At 45.9% G+C, this 19,673-nt stretch overlaps 1 protein-coding gene across 1 annotated transcript in view; it reads right to left on the bottom strand.

Moving 5' to 3' along the window:
- The window catches only part of ATP2B3 (ATPase plasma membrane Ca2+ transporting 3), a 633,319-nt gene that overhangs the window by 136,557 nt on the left and 477,089 nt on the right, over positions 1-19,673 (bottom strand). Inside the window, exon 11 of the mRNA XM_078664571.1 lies at positions 8,303-8,545. Coding sequence (XP_078520697.1) covers positions 8,303-8,545 — 243 coding nt within the window. The remainder of the gene's footprint in view (positions 1-8,302; positions 8,546-19,673) is intronic.

Here is a 19,673-nt window from a genome sequence, read left to right as displayed (position 1 = left end):
GGGGTCTCATGATGCTGGTCAGAGCTCTCCGGAGATGGGTTTAAAAGACCCAGGGCCAGATGCTTTAAAGGGTTTTGCCCATTCTGGGCCCGATTCACAGAATGAACTTAAGACTCAATCCTAAACTTACTACTATTTTGGTATTCACAGAATGCACTTACTACTTTTGGTATTCACAGAAGTTAGGATTTTGTCTTAAGTTTGACTTAAGACAGACTTAAGACAGACTTAAGACAAACTTAAGACAAACTTAAGACAGACTTAAGACAGACTTAAGACAAACTTAAGACAAACTTAAGACAGACTTAAGACAGACTTAAGACAAACTTAAGACAGACTTAAGACAGACTTAAGACAAACTTAAGACAGACTTAAGACAAACTTAAGACAGACTTAAGACAGACTTAAGACAGACTTAAGACAAACTTAAGACAGACTTAAGACAGACTTAAGACAAACTTAAGACAGACTTAAGACAGACTTAAGACAAACTTAAGACAGACTTAAGACAGACTTAAGACAGACTTAAGACAAACTTAAGACAGACTTAAGACAGACTTAAGACAAACTTAAGACAGACTTAAGACAAACTTAAGACAGACTTAAGACAGACTTAAGACAGACTTAAGACAAACTTAAGACAGACTTAAGACAGACTTAAGACAGACTTAAGACAGACTTAAGACAAACTTAAGACAGACTTAAGACAGACTTAAGACAAACTTAAGACAGACTTAAGACAAACTTAAGACAGACTTAAGACAGACTTAAGACAGACTTAAGACAAACTTAAGACAGACTTAAGACAGACTTAAGACAGACTTAAGACAAACTTAAGACAGACTTAAGACAGACTTAAGACAAACTTAAGACAAACTTAAGACAAACTTAAGACAGACTTAAGACAGACTTAAGACAGACTTAAGACAGACTTAAGACAAACTTAAGACAGACTTAAGACAGACTTAAGACAAACTTAAGACAGACTTAAGACAGACTTAAGACAGACTTAAGACAAACTTAAGACAGACTTAAGACAGACTTAAGACAAACTTAAGACAGACTTAAGACAAACTTAAGACAGACTTAAGACAGACTTAAGACAGACTTAAGACAGACTTAAGACAAACTTAAGACAGACTTAAGACAGACTTAAGACAAACTTAAGACAGACTTAAGACAAACTTAAGACAGACTTAAGACAGACTTAAGACAGACTTAAGACAAACTTAAGACAGACTTAAGACAGACTTAAGACAGACTTAAGACAAACTTAAGACAGACTTAAGACAGACTTAAGACAAACTTAAGACAAACTTAAGACAGACTTAAGACAGACTTAAGACAAACTTAAGACAGACTTAAGACAGACTTAAGACAAACTTAAGACAGACTTAAGACAAACTTAAGACAGACTTAAGACAGACTTAAGACAAAATCCTAACTTAAGTCTGTCTTAAATCTGTCTTAAGTTTGTCTTAAGTCTGTCTTAAGACAAACTTAAGACAAAATTCTAACTTCTGTGAATACCAAAAGTAGTAAGTGCATTCTGTGAATGCCAAAATAGTAGCAAGTTTAGGATTGAGTCTTAAGTTCATTCTGTGAATCGGGCCCAGTGTGTCTTATCAGAAAATGTGTTCAGGCATGTGTCCCCCAGTGTCCAGGTAAAGAGACAATATAGGCTGAGGACTGAGGCGGGGCCATTACTGACTTACTGTCCGCATTACACACAGTTTAGTAGCACCACCACCTTCCTTTTGGTGCCATCTCACTCTGCCCCACCAGAGACATCAGAAGCCTTTAGGGCAGGGGTGCCCATGTAGTAACTATTTGTTGAATGACCCTGGAGAGCTAATCATTGGGGGTTTGGTGATCCCTAAGTCTTTAAACATGTTTACATTGTGTAGGAAAGATATGGGGCAACTCAAAGTGTTACCTACACATACTGGACCTACACACCCTCACTCTTCTTTAGGGCAAGGTTGTCAAAAAAGATGGGACAGTCCGGCCCATTCCAGAAGTTTAGCAGATCCTCAACGGATTCAGGTACACGTAGGAACCTAGCATCTTACAGGATACAGGAAGGTCAAGAGTGGAACATTGTGAAATTAGGACAGGCACTCACTAATATCTTGTTTGATTAAGGCAGGTAGATAGTGGAATATTCTGAGACAGTGCGGTCACTCACTAATATCTCACAGGGTGAGGTAAGGTAGAGAGTGTGGAACATTCTGAGACAGCACAGACACTCACTAGTATCTCACAGGGTGAGGTAAGGTAGAGTGTGGGACATTCAGAGATAGAACAGGCACTCAGTGCTATCTTACAGGATAAGGTATGGCACAGTGTAGACCATTTTGAGATAACAAAGACACTCACTAGTATCTTGTTGGCAGCATCAGGCATAGAAGTGGCACATTCAGAGATACCTCGTACACTCACTAGTATCTTACAGAGTCAGGTTGGGCCGTGAGTAAAACATTTCTGAATAGTCTAGGCACTCGCTAGGATGTGGCAGGATAAGGTAATGTCAAGAATGGAACATTGTGACGTAGGACAGGCACTCACTAGTGTCTTGATGGATATAGTCGGTTAGACAGTGAAACTTTCTGAGACAGCGCTGGCACTCACTAGTATCTCACAGGGCAAAATAAGGTAGAGAGTGCGGATCATTCTGAGATAGAACAGGCAATCACTAGTATCTCACAGGGTAAGGTAAGGTAGAGAGTGTGAAACAGTCTGAGATAGAACAGGCAATCACTAGTATCTTATACGGTATGGAAAGGTAGACTGTGGAAACTTCTCAGATAGAACAGGAGTGCAATACTATCTTACTGGATAATGTAGGGGACAATGTAGAACATTTTGAGATAGTGCAGACACTCACTAATATCATGGAGGAACGCCAGGAGAGTGGCACATCCTGAGATAGCTTGCACACTCACTAGTATCCTGCAGGGTTTGGTCAGGTCACCAGAGACTAGAACTTTCCTGGACTATCTTGGCACTCACTAGTAACTTACAGGATCAGATCAGGCAGAGAGTGGGCCATTTGGCACAGTCCTGGCACTCACTAGTAACTTACAGGATATGATCAGGCAGATAGTGGAACAATCCTGGACTGTCTTGGCGCTCACTAGTAACTTACAGGATCAGATCAGGCTGATAGTGAAAAAATCCTGGACAGTCATGGCTCTCACTAGTAACTTACAGGATATGATCAGGCAGAGAGTGGAACAATCCTGGACTGATTTGGCACTCACTAGTAACTTACAGGATAAGATCAGGCAGAGAGTGGAACAATCCTGGACTGTCTTGGCACTCACTAGTAACTTACAGGATATGATCAGGCAGAGAGTGGAACAATCCTGGACTGATTTGGCACTCACTAGTAACTTACAGGATATGATCAGGCAGAGAGTGGAACAATCCTGGACTGATTTGGCACTCACTAGTAACTTACAGGATAAGATCAGGCAGAGAGTGGAACAATCCTGGACTGTCTTGGCACTCACTAGTAACTTACAGGATCAGATCAGGCAGATAGGGGAACAATCCTGGACTGTCTTGGCACTCAATAGTAACTTACAGGATCAGATCAGGCAGATAGGGGAACAATCCTGGACTGTCTTGGCACTCACTAGTAACTTACAGGATCAGATCAGGCAGATAGTGGAACAATCCTGGACTGTCTTGGCACTCACTAGTAACTTACAGGATCAGATCAGGCAGAGAGTGGAACAATCCTGGACTGTCTTGCCACTCACTAGTAACTTACAGGATCAGATCAGGCAGAGAGTGGAACAATCCTGGACTGTCTTGGCACTCACTAGTAACTTACAGGATCAGATCAGGCACAGAGTGGAACAATCCTGGACTGTCTTCGCACTCACTAGTAACTTACAGGATAAGATCAGACAGAGAGTGGAACAATCCTGGACTGTCTTGGCACTCACTAGTAACTTACAGGAACAGATAAGGCAGAGAGTGGAACAATCCTGGACAGTCATGGCACTCACTAGTAACTTACAGGATCAGATCAGGCAGAGAGTGGAACAATCCTGGACTGTCTTGGCACTCACTAGTAACTTACAGGATATGATCAGGCAGATAGTGGAACAATCCTGGACTGTCTTGGCACTCACTAGTAACTTACAGGATAAGATCAGACAGAGAGTGGAACAATCCTGGACTGTCTTGGCACTCACTAGTAACTTACAGGATAAGATCAGACAGAGAGTGGAACAATCCTGGACTGTCTTGGCACTCACTAGTAACTTACAGGATATGATCAGGCAGATAGTGGAACAATCCTGGACTGTCTTGGCACTCACTAGTAACTTACAGGATAAGATCAGACAGAGAGTGGAACAATCCTGGACTGTCTTGGCACTCACTAGTAACTTACAGGATCAGATCAGACAGAGAGTGGAACAATCCTGGACTGTCTTGGCACTCACTAGTAACTTACAGGATAAGATCAGGCAGAGAGTGGAACAATCCTGGACTGTCTTGGCAATCACTAGTAACTTACAGGATAAGATCAGGCAGGTAGTGGAACAATCCTGGACTGTCTTGGCACTCACTAGTAACTTACAGGATCAGATCAGGCAGAGAGTGGAACAATCCTGGACAGTCATGACACTCACTAGTAACTTACAGGATCAGATCAGGCAGAGAGTGGAACAATCCTGGACTGTCTTGGCACTCACTAGTAACTTACAGGATCAGGTCAGGCAGATAGTGGAACAATCCTGGGCCCTCTTGGCGCTCACTAGTAACTTACAGGGTCAGATCAGGCAGATAGTGGAACAATCCTGGACCCTCTTGGCACTCACTAGTAACTTACAGGATCAGATCAGGCAGAGAGTGGAACAATCCTGGACAGTCATGGCACTCACTAGTAACTTACAGGATATGATCAGGCAGATAGTGGAACAATCCTGGACTGTCTTGGCACTCATTAGTAACTTACAGGATATGATCAGGCAGATAGTGGAACAATCCTGGACTGTCTTGGCACTCACTAGTAACTTACAGGATCAGATCAGACAGATAGTGGAACAATCATGGACTGTCGTGGCACTCACTAGTAACTTACAGGATATGATCAGGCAGATAGTGGAACAATCCTGGACTGTCTTGGCGCTCACTAGTAACTTACAGGATCAGATCAGGCTGATAGTGAAAAAATCCTGGACAGTCATGGCTCTCACTAGTAACTTACAGGATATGATCAGGCAGAGAGTGGAACAATCCTGGACTGATTTGGCACTCACTAGTAACTTACAGGATAAGATCAGGCAGAGAGTGGAACAATCCTGGACTGTCTTGGCACTCACTAGTAACTTACAGGATATGATCAGGCAGAGAGTGGAACAATCCTGGACTGATTTGGCACTCACTAGTAACTTACAGGATATGATCAGGCAGAGAGTGGAACAATCCTGGACTGATTTGGCACTCACTAGTAACTTACAGGATAAGATCAGGCAGAGAGTGGAACAATCCTGGACTGTCTTGGCACTCACTAGTAACTTACAGGATCAGATCAGGCAGATAGGGGAACAATCCTGGACTGTCTTGGCACTCAATAGTAACTTACAGGATCAGATCAGGCAGATAGGGGAACAATCCTGGACTGTCTTGGCACTCACTAGTAACTTACAGGATCAGATCAGGCAGATAGTGGAACAATCCTGGACTGTCTTGGCACTCACTAGTAACTTACAGGATCAGATCAGGCAGAGAGTGGAACAATCCTGGACTGTCTTGCCACTCACTAGTAACTTACAGGATCAGATCAGGCAGAGAGTGGAACAATCCTGGACTGTCTTGGCACTCACTAGTAACTTACAGGATCAGATCAGGCACAGAGTGGAACAATCCTGGACTGTCTTCGCACTCACTAGTAACTTACAGGATAAGATCAGACAGAGAGTGGAACAATCCTGGACTGTCTTGGCACTCACTAGTAACTTACAGGAACAGATAAGGCAGAGAGTGGAACAATCCTGGACAGTCATGGCACTCACTAGTAACTTACAGGATCAGATCAGGCAGAGAGTGGAACAATCCTGGACTGTCTTGGCACTCACTAGTAACTTACAGGATATGATCAGGCAGATAGTGGAACAATCCTGGACTGTCTTGGCACTCACTAGTAACTTACAGGATAAGATCAGACAGAGAGTGGAACAATCCTGGACTGTCTTGGCACTCACTAGTAACTTACAGGATAAGATCAGACAGAGAGTGGAACAATCCTGGACTGTCTTGGCACTCACTAGTAACTTACAGGATATGATCAGGCAGATAGTGGAACAATCCTGGACTGTCTTGGCACTCACTAGTAACTTACAGGATAAGATCAGACAGAGAGTGGAACAATCCTGGACTGTCTTGGCACTCACTAGTAACTTACAGGATCAGATCAGACAGAGAGTGGAACAATCCTGGACTGTCTTGGCACTCACTAGTAACTTACAGGATAAGATCAGGCAGAGAGTGGAACAATCCTGGACTGTCTTGGCAATCACTAGTAACTTACAGGATAAGATCAGGCAGGTAGTGGAACAATCCTGGACTGTCTTGGCACTCACTAGTAACTTACAGGATCAGATCAGGCAGAGAGTGGAACAATCCTGGACAGTCATGACACTCACTAGTAACTTACAGGATCAGATCAGGCAGAGAGTGGAACAATCCTGGACTGTCTTGGCACTCACTAGTAACTTACAGGATCAGGTCAGGCAGATAGTGGAACAATCCTGGGCCCTCTTGGCGCTCACTAGTAACTTACAGGGTCAGATCAGGCAGATAGTGGAACAATCCTGGACCCTCTTGGCACTCACTAGTAACTTACAGGATCAGATCAGGCAGAGAGTGGAACAATCCTGGACAGTCATGGCACTCACTAGTAACTTACAGGATATGATCAGGCAGATAGTGGAACAATCCTGGACTGTCTTGGCACTCATTAGTAACTTACAGGATATGATCAGGCAGATAGTGGAACAATCCTGGACTGTCTTGGCACTCACTAGTAACTTACAGGATAAGATCAGACAGAGAGTAGAACAATCCTGGACTGTCTTGGCACTCACTAGTAACTTACAGGATCAGATCAGACAAAGAGTGGAACAATCCTGGACTGTCGTGGCACTCACTAGTAACTTACAGGATAAGATCAGGCAGAGAGTGGAACAATCCTGGACTGTCTTGGCACTCACTAGTAACTTACAGGATAAGATCAGACAGAGAGTGGAACAATCCTGGACTGTCTTGGCACTCACTAGTAACTTACAGGATCAGATCAGGCAGATAGTGGAACAATCCTGGACTGTCTTGTCACTCACTAGTAACTTACAGGATAAGATCAGGCAGAGAGGGAAACAATCCTGGACTGTCTTGGCACTCACTAGTAACTTACAGGGTCAGATCAGGCAGATAGTGGAACAATCGTGGGCCCTCTTGGCACTCACTAGTAACTTACAGGATCAGATCAGGCAGATAGTGGCACAATCCTGGACTGTCTTGGCGCTCACTAGTAATTTACAGGATCAGATCAGGCAGATAGTGAAACAATCCTGGACTGTCTTGGCACTCACTACTAACTTACAGGATCAGATCAGGCAGATAGTGGAACAATCCTGGACTGTCTTGGCACTCACTAGTAACTTACAGTATCAGATCAGACAGATAGTGGAACAATCATGGACTGTCGTGGCACTCACTAGTAACGTACAGGATAAGATCAGACAGATAGTGGAACAATCCTGGACTGTCTTGGCACTCACTAGTAACTTACAGGATCAGATCAGGCAGAGAGTGGGACAATCCTGGACAGTTATGGCACTCACTAGTAACTTACAGGATCAGATCAGGCAGATAGTGGAACAATCCTGGACTGTCTTGGCACTCACTAGTAACTTACAGGATAAGATCAGGCAGATAGTAGAACAATCCTGGACTGTCTTGCCACTAACTAGTAACTTACAGGATCAGATCAGGCAAAGAGTGGGACAATCCTGGACAGTCTTGGCACTCACTAGTAACTTACAGGATCAGATCAGGCAGAGAGTGGATAAATCCTGGACTGTCTTGGCACTCACTAGAAACTTACAGATAAGATCAGGCAGATAGTGGAACAATCCTGGACAGTCATGGCACTCACTAGTAACTTACAGGATACGATCAGACAGTGAGTGGAACAATCCTGGACAGTCCTGGCACTCACTAGTAACTTACAGGATCAGATCAGGCAGAGAGTGGGCCATGTTGGCACAGTCCTGGCACTCACTAGTATCTTGCTGGTGTAGGCACTGTTGATGGAGATGGCGTGGATGAGCGTGTCCAGGATCTTCGAGGGTAGGCTGCTGGGGTCCGGCACCTCCTTGTAGAGCGTGTCTCCAATGTAGGACTGCACCACCGTCATGCGATTGGTCGTGAGTGTGCCAGTCTTGTCGGAGCAGATGGCCGTGGCGTTGCCCATGGTCTCGCAGGCGTCCAGGTGCCGCACCAGGTTGTTGTCCTTCATCATTTTCTGTGAGGAAGAGATTGGTTTGGAAAAGGTTAGAAGCCCTTAACAGGCAATGCACAACCAGGTCAGATGGTATCACCCTTAGAAAAGACACCGCCATGGGCTGGGCACTGGTGAACCAGAGGGCACAGCCTTCCAGTGGCCACAGAATGGGGCAGAGCCATTTACAAGCAGGGTGTGCACTCCCCAGAGTGGACATGGTGACGCGGGGACCCCCGGTACCACCTTACTCCATCCAGAGGTAAGACGGCATGATGCAACATCTCTCGAAGTGTTTACGCTACCTTTGCCCACCCTTGGACCTCTGAATGGTATTTCCACATTTCACTGCAAACCTCCCATGAACTATGGATTTCAGCTCGAGGGAAGACCAGACTTTTATGTTTAATGTTAGAGATATATACTGGCTCAGTGATGTAGCAAGGTAGTCATAGGTCAAAGTGCAAGATAGGACAGGGGGGCCCTAAACTGGTCATGGCCCCAAACACCAGCAGCCTTCGCCACTCCTCAAGCTTCTAATGGCACCCGCTGCAGTGCCACTGGTGGTGAGATCCATGCCAGTGCTATGCCACTGGGGATGAGACCCGTGCCAATGATGTGCCACTCTGGGTGAGACCCGTGCCAGTGATGTGCCACTGGGGATGAGACCCGTGCCAGTGCTGTGCCACTGGGGATGAGACCCGTGCCAGTGATGTGGCACTCGGGGCGAGATCCATGCCAGTGATGTGCCACTGTAGACAAGATCCATGCCAGTGATGTGCCACTGGGGATGAGACCCGTGCCAGTGCTGTGCCACTGGGGATGAGACCCGTGCCAGTGATGTGCCACTCGGGGCGAAATCCATGCCAGTGATGTGCCACTGGAGACAAGATCCATGCCAGTGATGTGCCACTGGGGATGAGACCCATGCCAGTGCTGTGCCACTGGGGATGAGACCCATGCCAGTGCTGTGCCACTGGGGATGAGACCCGTGCCAGTTCTGTGCCACTGGGGATGAGACCCATGCCAGTGATGTGCCACTCGGGGCGAGATCCATGCCCGTGATGTGCCACTGGAGACAAGATATGTGCCAGTGCTGTCCCACTGGAGGCTAGATCTGTGCCAGTGCTGTGCCAATAGAAGGCGAGAACCATGCAAGTGCTGTGCCACTGGAGGGGCAACACACATAGAAAGAGCAAAATGCCATTAATGATTGTTTATGTGCAGGAAGGGACACCTTCCTTCACAAAAACAATAATTCCCTGGAATGCAGGCACCCTTGTACTATGGTGCAAGGGTGTCTGCATTGGCTCTACGCAGCTATGTTAATGCCAGTGCAGGGGGAAAACACAGGGGTGCGCCGTATTGATGTTTCAAATGGTGCATTCCTGCATTTTGGAAATGACAGAATGCAGCGCTGCAAATTTTGCCGCAGCTCCACACTCCGCCATTTCCTTGTAAATATGCCCAAGGTATCACATAAAAGCACATAACAGAACAGAGCCTGCACATTGTTTTAAAGCAGCACTGCTGCTGATTTTACCAATGTTTTTCACTAGATAATGGCCCCAAGTGACACCACAGTATCCCCTCCACGCTAATACGGTTTAGAGTGGCCAATGTCTGAAAACTAGGGGGCATATGTACAAGCCATTAGCGCCACTATAGCGTCAACTTTATGGATGCTCCGGTGGCGTTGTGGCCTGCACCATATTTACAAAGAGGTGTTCAGCCATTTTTTTGGGCTTAACACTGCTCTGTAAATATGCTAACCTTTCACGCAGCTATCTGCATAAAAGGCACGTGCAATGAGTGTTGCTGTGGGCGTTTCACCACAACACCCATTGATTTTTGATGCTTCTCCAATTCACAAAGATCTGTGCCAAAAACTAATGCCATCCAAGAGCAGGCGCTAGAATGGCAAAGCAAGGAGAAATACTTTTTATTTCTGCTCGATATTGCTTTTTTTAATGTGTGTTGCATTCTGCAGTACCCATAGAAACAGCAAAAAGCCATGAATGTTTGTTTATGTGCAGGAAGGTGCACATATCTGCACGAAAACAATCATTAAATAATGCCGATTTGATACTTCTAAACGAATGTATGATGATACAATGCGATCATATAGATCACGGTACATTACATCGCTGTTTTTACAATGCAAGTCGTTACCACGACTTGCGCTGGAGGGCGCTGAACTTAGGAATAGTATGATTTACTATTCCAACTCCGGCCTACGTAACAGTAGGGAAGGTGTTGGAATAGTAAATCACACTATTCCTTAGTCTAGAGCGCCCTCCAGCGCAAGTCATTGTAACAACTTGCGGTGTAAAAACAACGATGCAAATGTATTGCAGTGTTTTGACTGCGTTGTAAAGGTCGTTTTCCATGCAGCACACATAGAAGAAGTAAATCACCTTCCTGAACATAAACAATCACTCCCACAGCGCAGACACCCTGACGCAAGTGTGTCTGCATTGGCGCTAGGCAGCTAATTTTAGCACCAGCGCTATAGAAAACACAGGGGTGTGCCATATTGTTATAAATACGGTGCATCCCTGAGTTTTGGAAATGTCGGAGCGTGGCGCTGCCGAATTTGGCAAAGCTCCATGCTCTGACATTTCTTTATAAATATACCCTAGATTTACTATCCCTAATATCCCCACATCAACAGTGTGCAGGCCTGTGCACAACATGCCTCAGTAATACACATATGTGTTATATTTCTACAATGGTGATGTTCAGCAGTGCCGCAATAAAGGACACATTGGTGCATATTTACAAGCCCCTGTCGCCACAAGAACGTCACTTTTAGTGACGTTCCTGTTGCGATATGTGCTTCACCTTATTTACAAGGCAGCGTTAATCCACTAAACGTGGCTTAACGCTGCCTTTAAATAAGGCACCCTTTCACGCTGTACTTAGCATGAAAGGGGAGGACAATAGGTGTTCTGGTGGGCGATCCACCGCAACAACCATTGATTTTGACGCTGCCCTCGATTTACAAGATTGGTGTAAATAGGAGCAGCGCCAAAATTAAGACCACGGAAAACCTTTTCTTAAACAAGCAAAATAAAGAGAAATGCTTTGTTTCTCCTCGCGGTTGCTGTTTCCATGTGTGCTGCATTGTGCAGCACACATGGAAACAGCAAAAGCCAATTGTTTGTTTATGTGCAGGAAGGTGTCCCTTACTGCACATAAACAATATTTGAAACAGAATGACATTTTGTAACTTCTATGTGTGCTGCATTGAGCAGCAGACATAGAAGTTTCAAAACACCATTTAAATATTGTTTATCTTAAGGAAGGGAGACCTTCCTGCACATAAACAATCTTCCCCTGGAAACACAGGGCAGCACCATATTGTTGTAAATATGGTGCAGCCTTGCGTTTCTTAAGTGGTGGAGCGTGGAGTTAAGCCAAGGAGGCTAACGCCACTTCGTTGTGAATATGCCCCATTGTCCCTATTTCCACAGTGCTGCGTCATTCATGACCTCCATGAACTTTAGAGAAGGAGATATGAGCTGCATCCTAATAGTGAACCAACACGTGTGACAAGACCTGTAAATTACTCGTGATCAGCAGACAGGGGCATATTACCAAAAACTAGCGATAATTTTTGTCTCTAACTTGTTTAGAGACAAAAATTATCGCCGCACATCGGCGATTTTTATCGCAGATAAACCTTGCTATTAGCAAGGTTTATCGCAAATGCGATAAAAAACGGCCGCAATGCATGAATATCGCTGAAAAGTCAGCGATATTCATGCATTATCGAGCAAATGCTCTTAGCCATGTTATCCACCTCCCATTGGATAACATGGTGAAGAACTGCTCAGGGCAGGTGTTAGCTTTTGGAGATATTCGCGCTTAGCGCGAATATCTCCAAAAGTTGGTAATAGGAGATAGCGATGTTAGCGACTGTTTCCAGTCGCTAACATCTTGGCACGCCCACTTTGCATGTCATTAGTGATAAATATCACTGACATGCAAAGCAGGGCCCAAGATGGTCGCTATCTCCTATTAGCTGTCACTAACTGGTGTTAGCGACAGCTTGGTAATAGGGAGATAATTTTATCTCTGCTTTCTTGGCTTTTAAAGCCAAAAAAGCGGAGATAAACCCCTTGATAATATACCCCACAGTTTTACCATGAGCTGATTATCCACAGTTACCCACACTAGGGGAGACATCGTTTACCCCGCATCCATTTCAACGTGGTACTATTACATTGTGGTTTTCACTACGCAAGTCGTTACACCGACTTGCACTGGAGGGCGCTGTTGACTAAGGAATAGTGTAAATTACTGTTTCCAATACCTTCCCTACTGTATGTAGACTGGAGTTGGAATAATAATTCACACTATTCCTAAGTCCTGCACCCTTCCAGCGCAAGTCAATGTAACGACTTGCATGGTGAAAACTGCGATCTAACAGACCGCGTTGAAACATCGCACACTAGTGACAAGACCTGTAAAATCACTGGTGACCTTCCGATGGTTTTAACACAAGCTGCACAACTGAAGTTACCCACTCTAGTGACAAGACCTGTAAATTAACCCTGGGCCTAATTGCACTTAGTACAGTACACAAACTGTGTTTAATCAACTAATCCACAAAAGTGAACTTTATCAATGAAATTATCAGGCAATGAGAGAGCTGGTGATTTTGCCCCCCCCCCTAACCTAGGGGGAGGACCGAGCAGATGCCTTGAACACAAAGAGCATAAACAAAAAGCACATCTTGTTGAACTTCGGTGGTGGTCCCATCCTCCTAGGACCACCCCAAGCACAGTTATTGGCAAAAAAACAATCCTAACCAAAGGCACTGCAAAGCATTATGGGACGAGATTAGCAGTGGGCAGTGAATATTATAGTATCCAATATCAAAATAATTCTACAAAGAGCTGCAGTTCAAGTAGTCCTTACTAGATGTCCCTTAAGAGTCAAATGCAAAACCATTGAAACCCTTTCATCAAGCATTTGCATTTGACTCGTGAGGGACATCTAGTAACCACCAGTTGAACTGCAGCTCTTTGTAGAATTATTTTGATATTGGATACTATAATATTCACTGCCCACTGCTAATCTCATCCCATAATGCTTTGCAGGGCCAGATGTGACATTCAAAGCATGCTGTGACGGGGAAGAGCATTATTGGAGCCTGGAAAGAAAATGTAGAGACCGGAAATCTTCAAAGCCAAGAAGCATTTAACGTGTATCAGGTTGGAGCTGATGTCCTGGCCAGGCGACTAATTGACTGTGCAGGAGGTCCTCGTGTAGCTCATGTATAAAAAATATTCACATTACTGATGTCATGTCTAGGGGTGGGCGGAACTTGCAGAGTTGCACTTAGAGGAATTCCGTGGAGATACTTAAAAACTTTGCGAGATTCCACGGAGTTCGGCAAGCGGGCGGAATTTGGCACGCTGCGCTGGTCGGGTCTGATTTTTAGCACCGGGAGCTTGTTTCGTGCTGTATAATCAGTGTGAACAACATCACGAGGCACACCAGAGGGCGCTGCTTCTTTCTGACGCTTGAGTATATTTTCCACTCGAGCTGCAGCTTTCTCAACACGAACGGCTGCGACCTGCCATGACCTCCTGAGTTGAGTAATCTCGTTGGGCGGGGTTTAAGCACCTGATAATCGCGCTACGGGAAGCAAATTTTCACTCGCGCTCACCAACTTAGAGTTCCCGAGTCTTGTGTGAGAAAAAACCTCGCCACGCAGCAGTAGGCAGAGTTTTTCTGGAAGTCCATGTTCCAAGTGGAATGCGGAGTCTGCAAAACCCCATGAACTCCGCCGGCGGAGTGGAATTATTCGCCCTTCCCAATTCATGTCCAGCTGAAGAGCCATTCCATTTGTAAACTATAGAACGGACAGTACGTGCAGGTTTTTGATAAAGGTTAATCTGATATCATTGTAAAGGTCACAAGCTCACCTCCAAGCGAAGAACCGCTTTAACTCTGGAACCGCTGCCCCAAACATTTCAAAACGTTTACTTATCTCAATCTAGGGGTCATATTATCAAGAGCGTCGTTAAAATTATCGCCGCTTTAGCGGCAGGAAACTGCCGCTAAAGCGGTGATAATGGGCTTGATAATACGCCCTTGAGAATTCCCATAGAAGCCCAGGTTCTGGTGTGAACCTGGGCTTCTATGGGAATTCACAAGGGCGTATTATCAAGCCCATTATCGCCGCTTTAGCGGCATTTTCGTGCCGCTTTATTTTAATGCCATTCTTGATAATATGCCCCTAAGTTTTTTGGGTTTTCTGAAAATCGTTAAAAGGGAGTAAAGAATAAGATATAACGGGTCCGGGCGGGTTGGGGGAAGGGGGCATCTATTTCAAATACCGCTAGTGACTTTATCACAGGTTAACAAGTCACCAAATGCAGAGAGCAGGTCGAGCATTGCTGCCTTTCGGCCACTTGTAATCATGCTGAAATTTTGTTTATCTGTTCATCCAGGCAATCCGTATATATAACCTATTTACCCGATTGATAAATAGAGCGAGGATGCCAATACATTATTCGCAGCCTGCTCTAATAATTGTAGCCACCAGGTGGCAGTCACGCTCCGTAAAAGAGTATTTCGAGGGCGGCCGTGCCAACAAAGCCTGAAGTTCCCCACATTTCTTCAGTTAACATCTGGAATTGAAACAACCTTTACCCTCCCCACGACCCCCACGCAGACCAAAATCACTTGAAGCTGCTCACCTGTCGTTTAATTTGTGAAAAAAAGAGGGGGCAAGGACAGGAGCTCACTGTGTCTTAGGGGGGAGAAAAGAGGAGAGGAACACAGGCAAGTGCAACATAGAGGGGGCGAGGAGAAGCGCGTGGCCGACAGAGAGCAACCCGGGGTGCAGCAGGAGAAGCACACAAGGGAGGCAGCTCGAGGAAACATGCACTCTCATGGAATGCTTAACACAACAAAAGTAGTGCTTGAAAGCAAGAAGTGAAAGCATAAAGAGAGCCGATCAAAACAAAGGTACACAGGCGCTGCTCCATGGGCGGGACAAACACTAGACTGGCAGGCTGGGAGACGAATCAGAAGCAGGCAAATTAAAGTGAGAATAAAAAAAACAATGGTACGTAATAAGCGGGCTTCAAACCCCTCTATGTTCTTGGGAAAGCCCACAAGGTTTCACAGCAGACAGAGCAGGCGCTGTCTAAAAGGCTGCACCTAAAAAGAGCTCACAGCAATGTTCCATATCAACGCACCAGTTAGCAGTCCCAACTGGTGAGTTTCAGCTCTTTTTTTCTTAAATGAATATGTGTTCAGGGCCACTGTAACTATGCATTAATAAAAGATCAAATGATGTGGCATAGTTAACTACTTTATACAGAAACAAAAGGCAAAGGAGGTGGTATAATGCGGCACATTGTGGGGCAGTGTTATTTTGCCACTTTGTCATTTGATCACCCATCATTATTGTCTGAGCACTTAACATGTGAAAACAGCAGTATGCACACAAAATGTAAACAGTTCACCTTTGTAACTGGTACCTGTACTGCATCATATATATAAATATATATATTGGACTCTTTTTTAATACCCTCTTTAAATTTGAGAAAGAAACGCAAAAAGTTTTGTTGAAATCTGGACATTAAGCTGTGCATGTTGAATTATATGGCAAGTGTGATAACTTAGTGATTCTGGGGAAAACACAGCAGCTACAACATCCCATAATTCTAGTTTCCCTGAGTATATAGTGCCACTATTTGGTATTTCTAGGCGGAGAGCGGGGGAGGGAATTTAAATTAAGCTGGAGTAACAGGAATAATTTCGGTACTTCAGTAGTACTCTTTGATGCAGAATTACCAACAATAACGAAATTACTCCTGCTTGTATAATTAAAAGTAATTTAGGGGAAACAATCCTACCACAAGAGTACATCAGCCAGTGTGAGCGGCGGCTCACTATACTCGTTGGTACAAAAGGGGGTGGTGATGGACGGAGCATCTGAACCAATCAAACACTCACCCCCAGTCAACAGATCTGGGTTTAATCCATCACCGTTCTTTAGCCCACTCTGCCACCCCAGTTCAGACATGGCCATATGCAAGTCAGTCTGACCCTGTGCCTCATGGGAACAGTCCAGCCCGAACTGCCAGGCCAGGTCCTCCCTGGACCGGAAACAAGCTTCCTGGGACCAGTTTTAGGCATTTCAGCCGTCTTCGTCCATCACCACCCCCTTTTGTAGCTCTTTGTTCGCCATAAGTGTGGCAGGGTATGCTCAGACGTGAGTCCCTTGCTCACTTTGCCACTGGATTCAAGCAAGCTGGGCTGAAGACGGCTGTAATGCCAGAAACCGGTCCTCGGAAGCTTGTTTCCGGTCCAGGGAAGGCATGGCTTGGCAGTTCGGACTGGACTGTTCCCATGAGGCACAGGGTCAGACTGATTTGCATATAGCCATGTCTGAACTGGGGTGGCAGAGTGGGCTAAAGAACGGTGATGGATTAAACCCAGTTCTATTGACTGAGTGTGAGTGTTTGATTGGTTCAGATGCTCCGTCCATCACCACCCCCTTTTGTACCACTATATTAGTTGGGCTTTGTTTAGTGTTGTTTCTTAATGCAAAATGCATCCACACATGGTGCATTTTGCACGAAGAAAATAACACTGAATGCCGGGAGTAAGTTGTGGAAAAATCCTACCCCAAGTGCACATTAATCGAGCACGGGCAGCTGCTCGCAGTCGCTATACATGCTCTATTGCATTTAGCATTTTTCCTGAGTGCCACGTGCATCCGTGCGTCTATTTTTGAGGGAAGGGGGAATTTCTGCACCAAGAAATAGCGCTAGATGCAGAATTACTCTTCTTGCATAATCCTATGGAATTCTTGGGTAATTTGACATGATTACACAATCGAATTATGACCAACCCTAGGCACTTCGGGCAGATTTACAAGCCCCTTGCGCCACTTTTGCGTCATTTTTCCCATGTTGAAAGTGACGCAAAAGTGGCGCAAGGGCCTTGTAAATCTCCCCCTTCTTCTCTTATCGCACGCCGTCCCTGGCATCCTCATCCTTCTGAGTTAGGATGCGCCTGCCTGCACCCACAGAGATCCAGCGCTGTCTTTGCTCTGCCCATGACTCGTGAATCAGGTTTCCAGCTCCTTGAGCCGCAGCCTCAGGGGCGGCTCTAGGCTCATGGCGGCCCTGGGCAGGGAGCGTAGGTCGGGGTGGCCCCAGAAGAGGGGGTCTGGGCGGGGCGGAGCATGGAGGCCAGTAAAGAGTGGGGGTCAGGGTGTTTGGAAGTGGAACAGAGCCGAAGGCCACCAAATCCCTGCCACTGGGGCCGGCACGCAAATATGTATCCATCCTCAGAGGATTATTATATTAAGGATATATATTGGCGTGGAGGCCCCTGGGGTTTGGTGGCCCTGTGCAGGTGCACAGCTTGCACATGCCTAAGGCCGCCCCTGGCCGAGGCTCTGGACATGTCACACTGTACAACTCACCACATATTTGGAGCGATGTTTCACTCCATTCGCCTGTCTCACAGCCAATTCAGAAATTTTTCAACAAACTGCGTTGCCGATTCAATAATCCGTTTTTAATCTTTGTCAATCCATATTAATCCGTCTTGTTTAATTAATTTCACCACATGTCTCAGTCCATATGGATGGCTGTATATTCCCCAAGTTTCTAATGCTGTACATATGTCTGTCCGGGCCTTTTTCTGCGGCGCGTCGGTATAAACAGTTCATCCTGGGTTATAATGTTCTCAGCTGCCCAGGGTGAAATATGAACTGCAGCATATTTCTGAATTGTTGATCATGTTTGCGTTGTTGCGGCTCGACGCAGCGCAGCACGTACACTGTTTGGAGAATTATACTAAAAGCAGGGCTTTAAGTGGGATGAAAAAACTGGGGGGTCTCTCAAAGGAAAGGGGCGTGGATAATGTAATTAAGGGCGTGGCTTAAAAACACAAGCTCAAAATCCGTGCTTAGCATAGTGTGCCGCCCCTCTTGTACTTTGCTGCTTCTGTCATTGCATCCAGATATATGATACAACAAGTAACATCATACCTACAAGAAGTCAGGACTATTGGCTTTGTCAATGGTTGTTAGTTGCATGAGATAAATAAGCAGCAACTCTGTCTTGTTGTATTTAATATGGAAACAGCTTCCACTTAAAGCCCTGGTGACACCAGGACAATGTTGCGTCTCCTGAGTTTCAAAAAGAGAAGGAAATCCAGAGAGAAAATGACTCTTTAAAGGGTTCCCCTTCCCCTACAGCGCTCACCTGGCATGACGTCATGACGTAACTTCTCCACTTGGTGCCAGTCTCCTGTACTCTCGGGGCTGGCACACCATGCGTACGCCCCCGGCCCACGTGCAGCCGCATCTAGGGCACGCACAGCAGCAGACACGCTGGGGCAGATTTACAAGCCACGTGCGCCACTTTTGCGTCACTTTTAACATGGGAAATGTGACGTAAAAGTGGTGCAAGGGGCTTGTAAATCTGCCCCGCTCTGCGGCCTGTCCTGTCCTCCTCGGATGAGCCTCCAGTCTTGGCCGGGGGCCCCGCAGCCACACCCGGCCCCCTGCAGGGCGCAGAGCTGGCAGAGCTGGCGGTGCTTGCCCAGGGCCTCTAATGCCAATCTCCTGCTAATCCCTTCCTGGAAGGCCAGAGCCTGGGCACGCCTGGGGCCGCGTGCACGCGCCGCGCGCTCCCGAGGCTCAGCACTCGTGCTCCAGGGCAAAGGTGGACACTGCGAAGCGCCTCACTTCAAGGCGCCAACCGCTGGGTCAATGCGCCTGCTGCAGACGCGGGCGTGAGCCAGTGCCCGGCTGGCACTGATTATGAGGGCATCAGGGCGGGTCTGAATTCCCTCCACCGAGCGCGAGAAAGGAGCGCGGTAAAGTAATTAAAGCAGCTGCTATTCAGGTGCCAAGAAACAGATGTTCTGTGCGCTTCCAACATGGCCTTTGTTAACACCTTCCAAGTTAAATAACAGTTTAAAGGGAATTAAAATATTTTTTGTAGGATTAGTTAAAATTCTTTCAATACACCTCGGCTTGTGGTGGATAAAGAAGGAATTAAAAACATTAACAGCCTGATTCATCAAGCCGAAATCGGCTCGCAAAGGGCCAGATTCTGAGAATCTGGCCCTTTGCGAGCGCTATTTTTGCATTTGGGATTCA

The sequence above is a fragment of the Lissotriton helveticus genome, chromosome 10, assembly GCF_964261635.1.
Source record: "Lissotriton helveticus chromosome 10, aLisHel1.1, whole genome shotgun sequence".
NCBI classification, from domain to species: Eukaryota; Metazoa; Chordata; class Amphibia; order Caudata; family Salamandridae; genus Lissotriton; species Lissotriton helveticus.
Note: the sequence above shows the minus strand (reverse complement) of the source record. Positions and strands in the feature narration are given on the sequence as shown.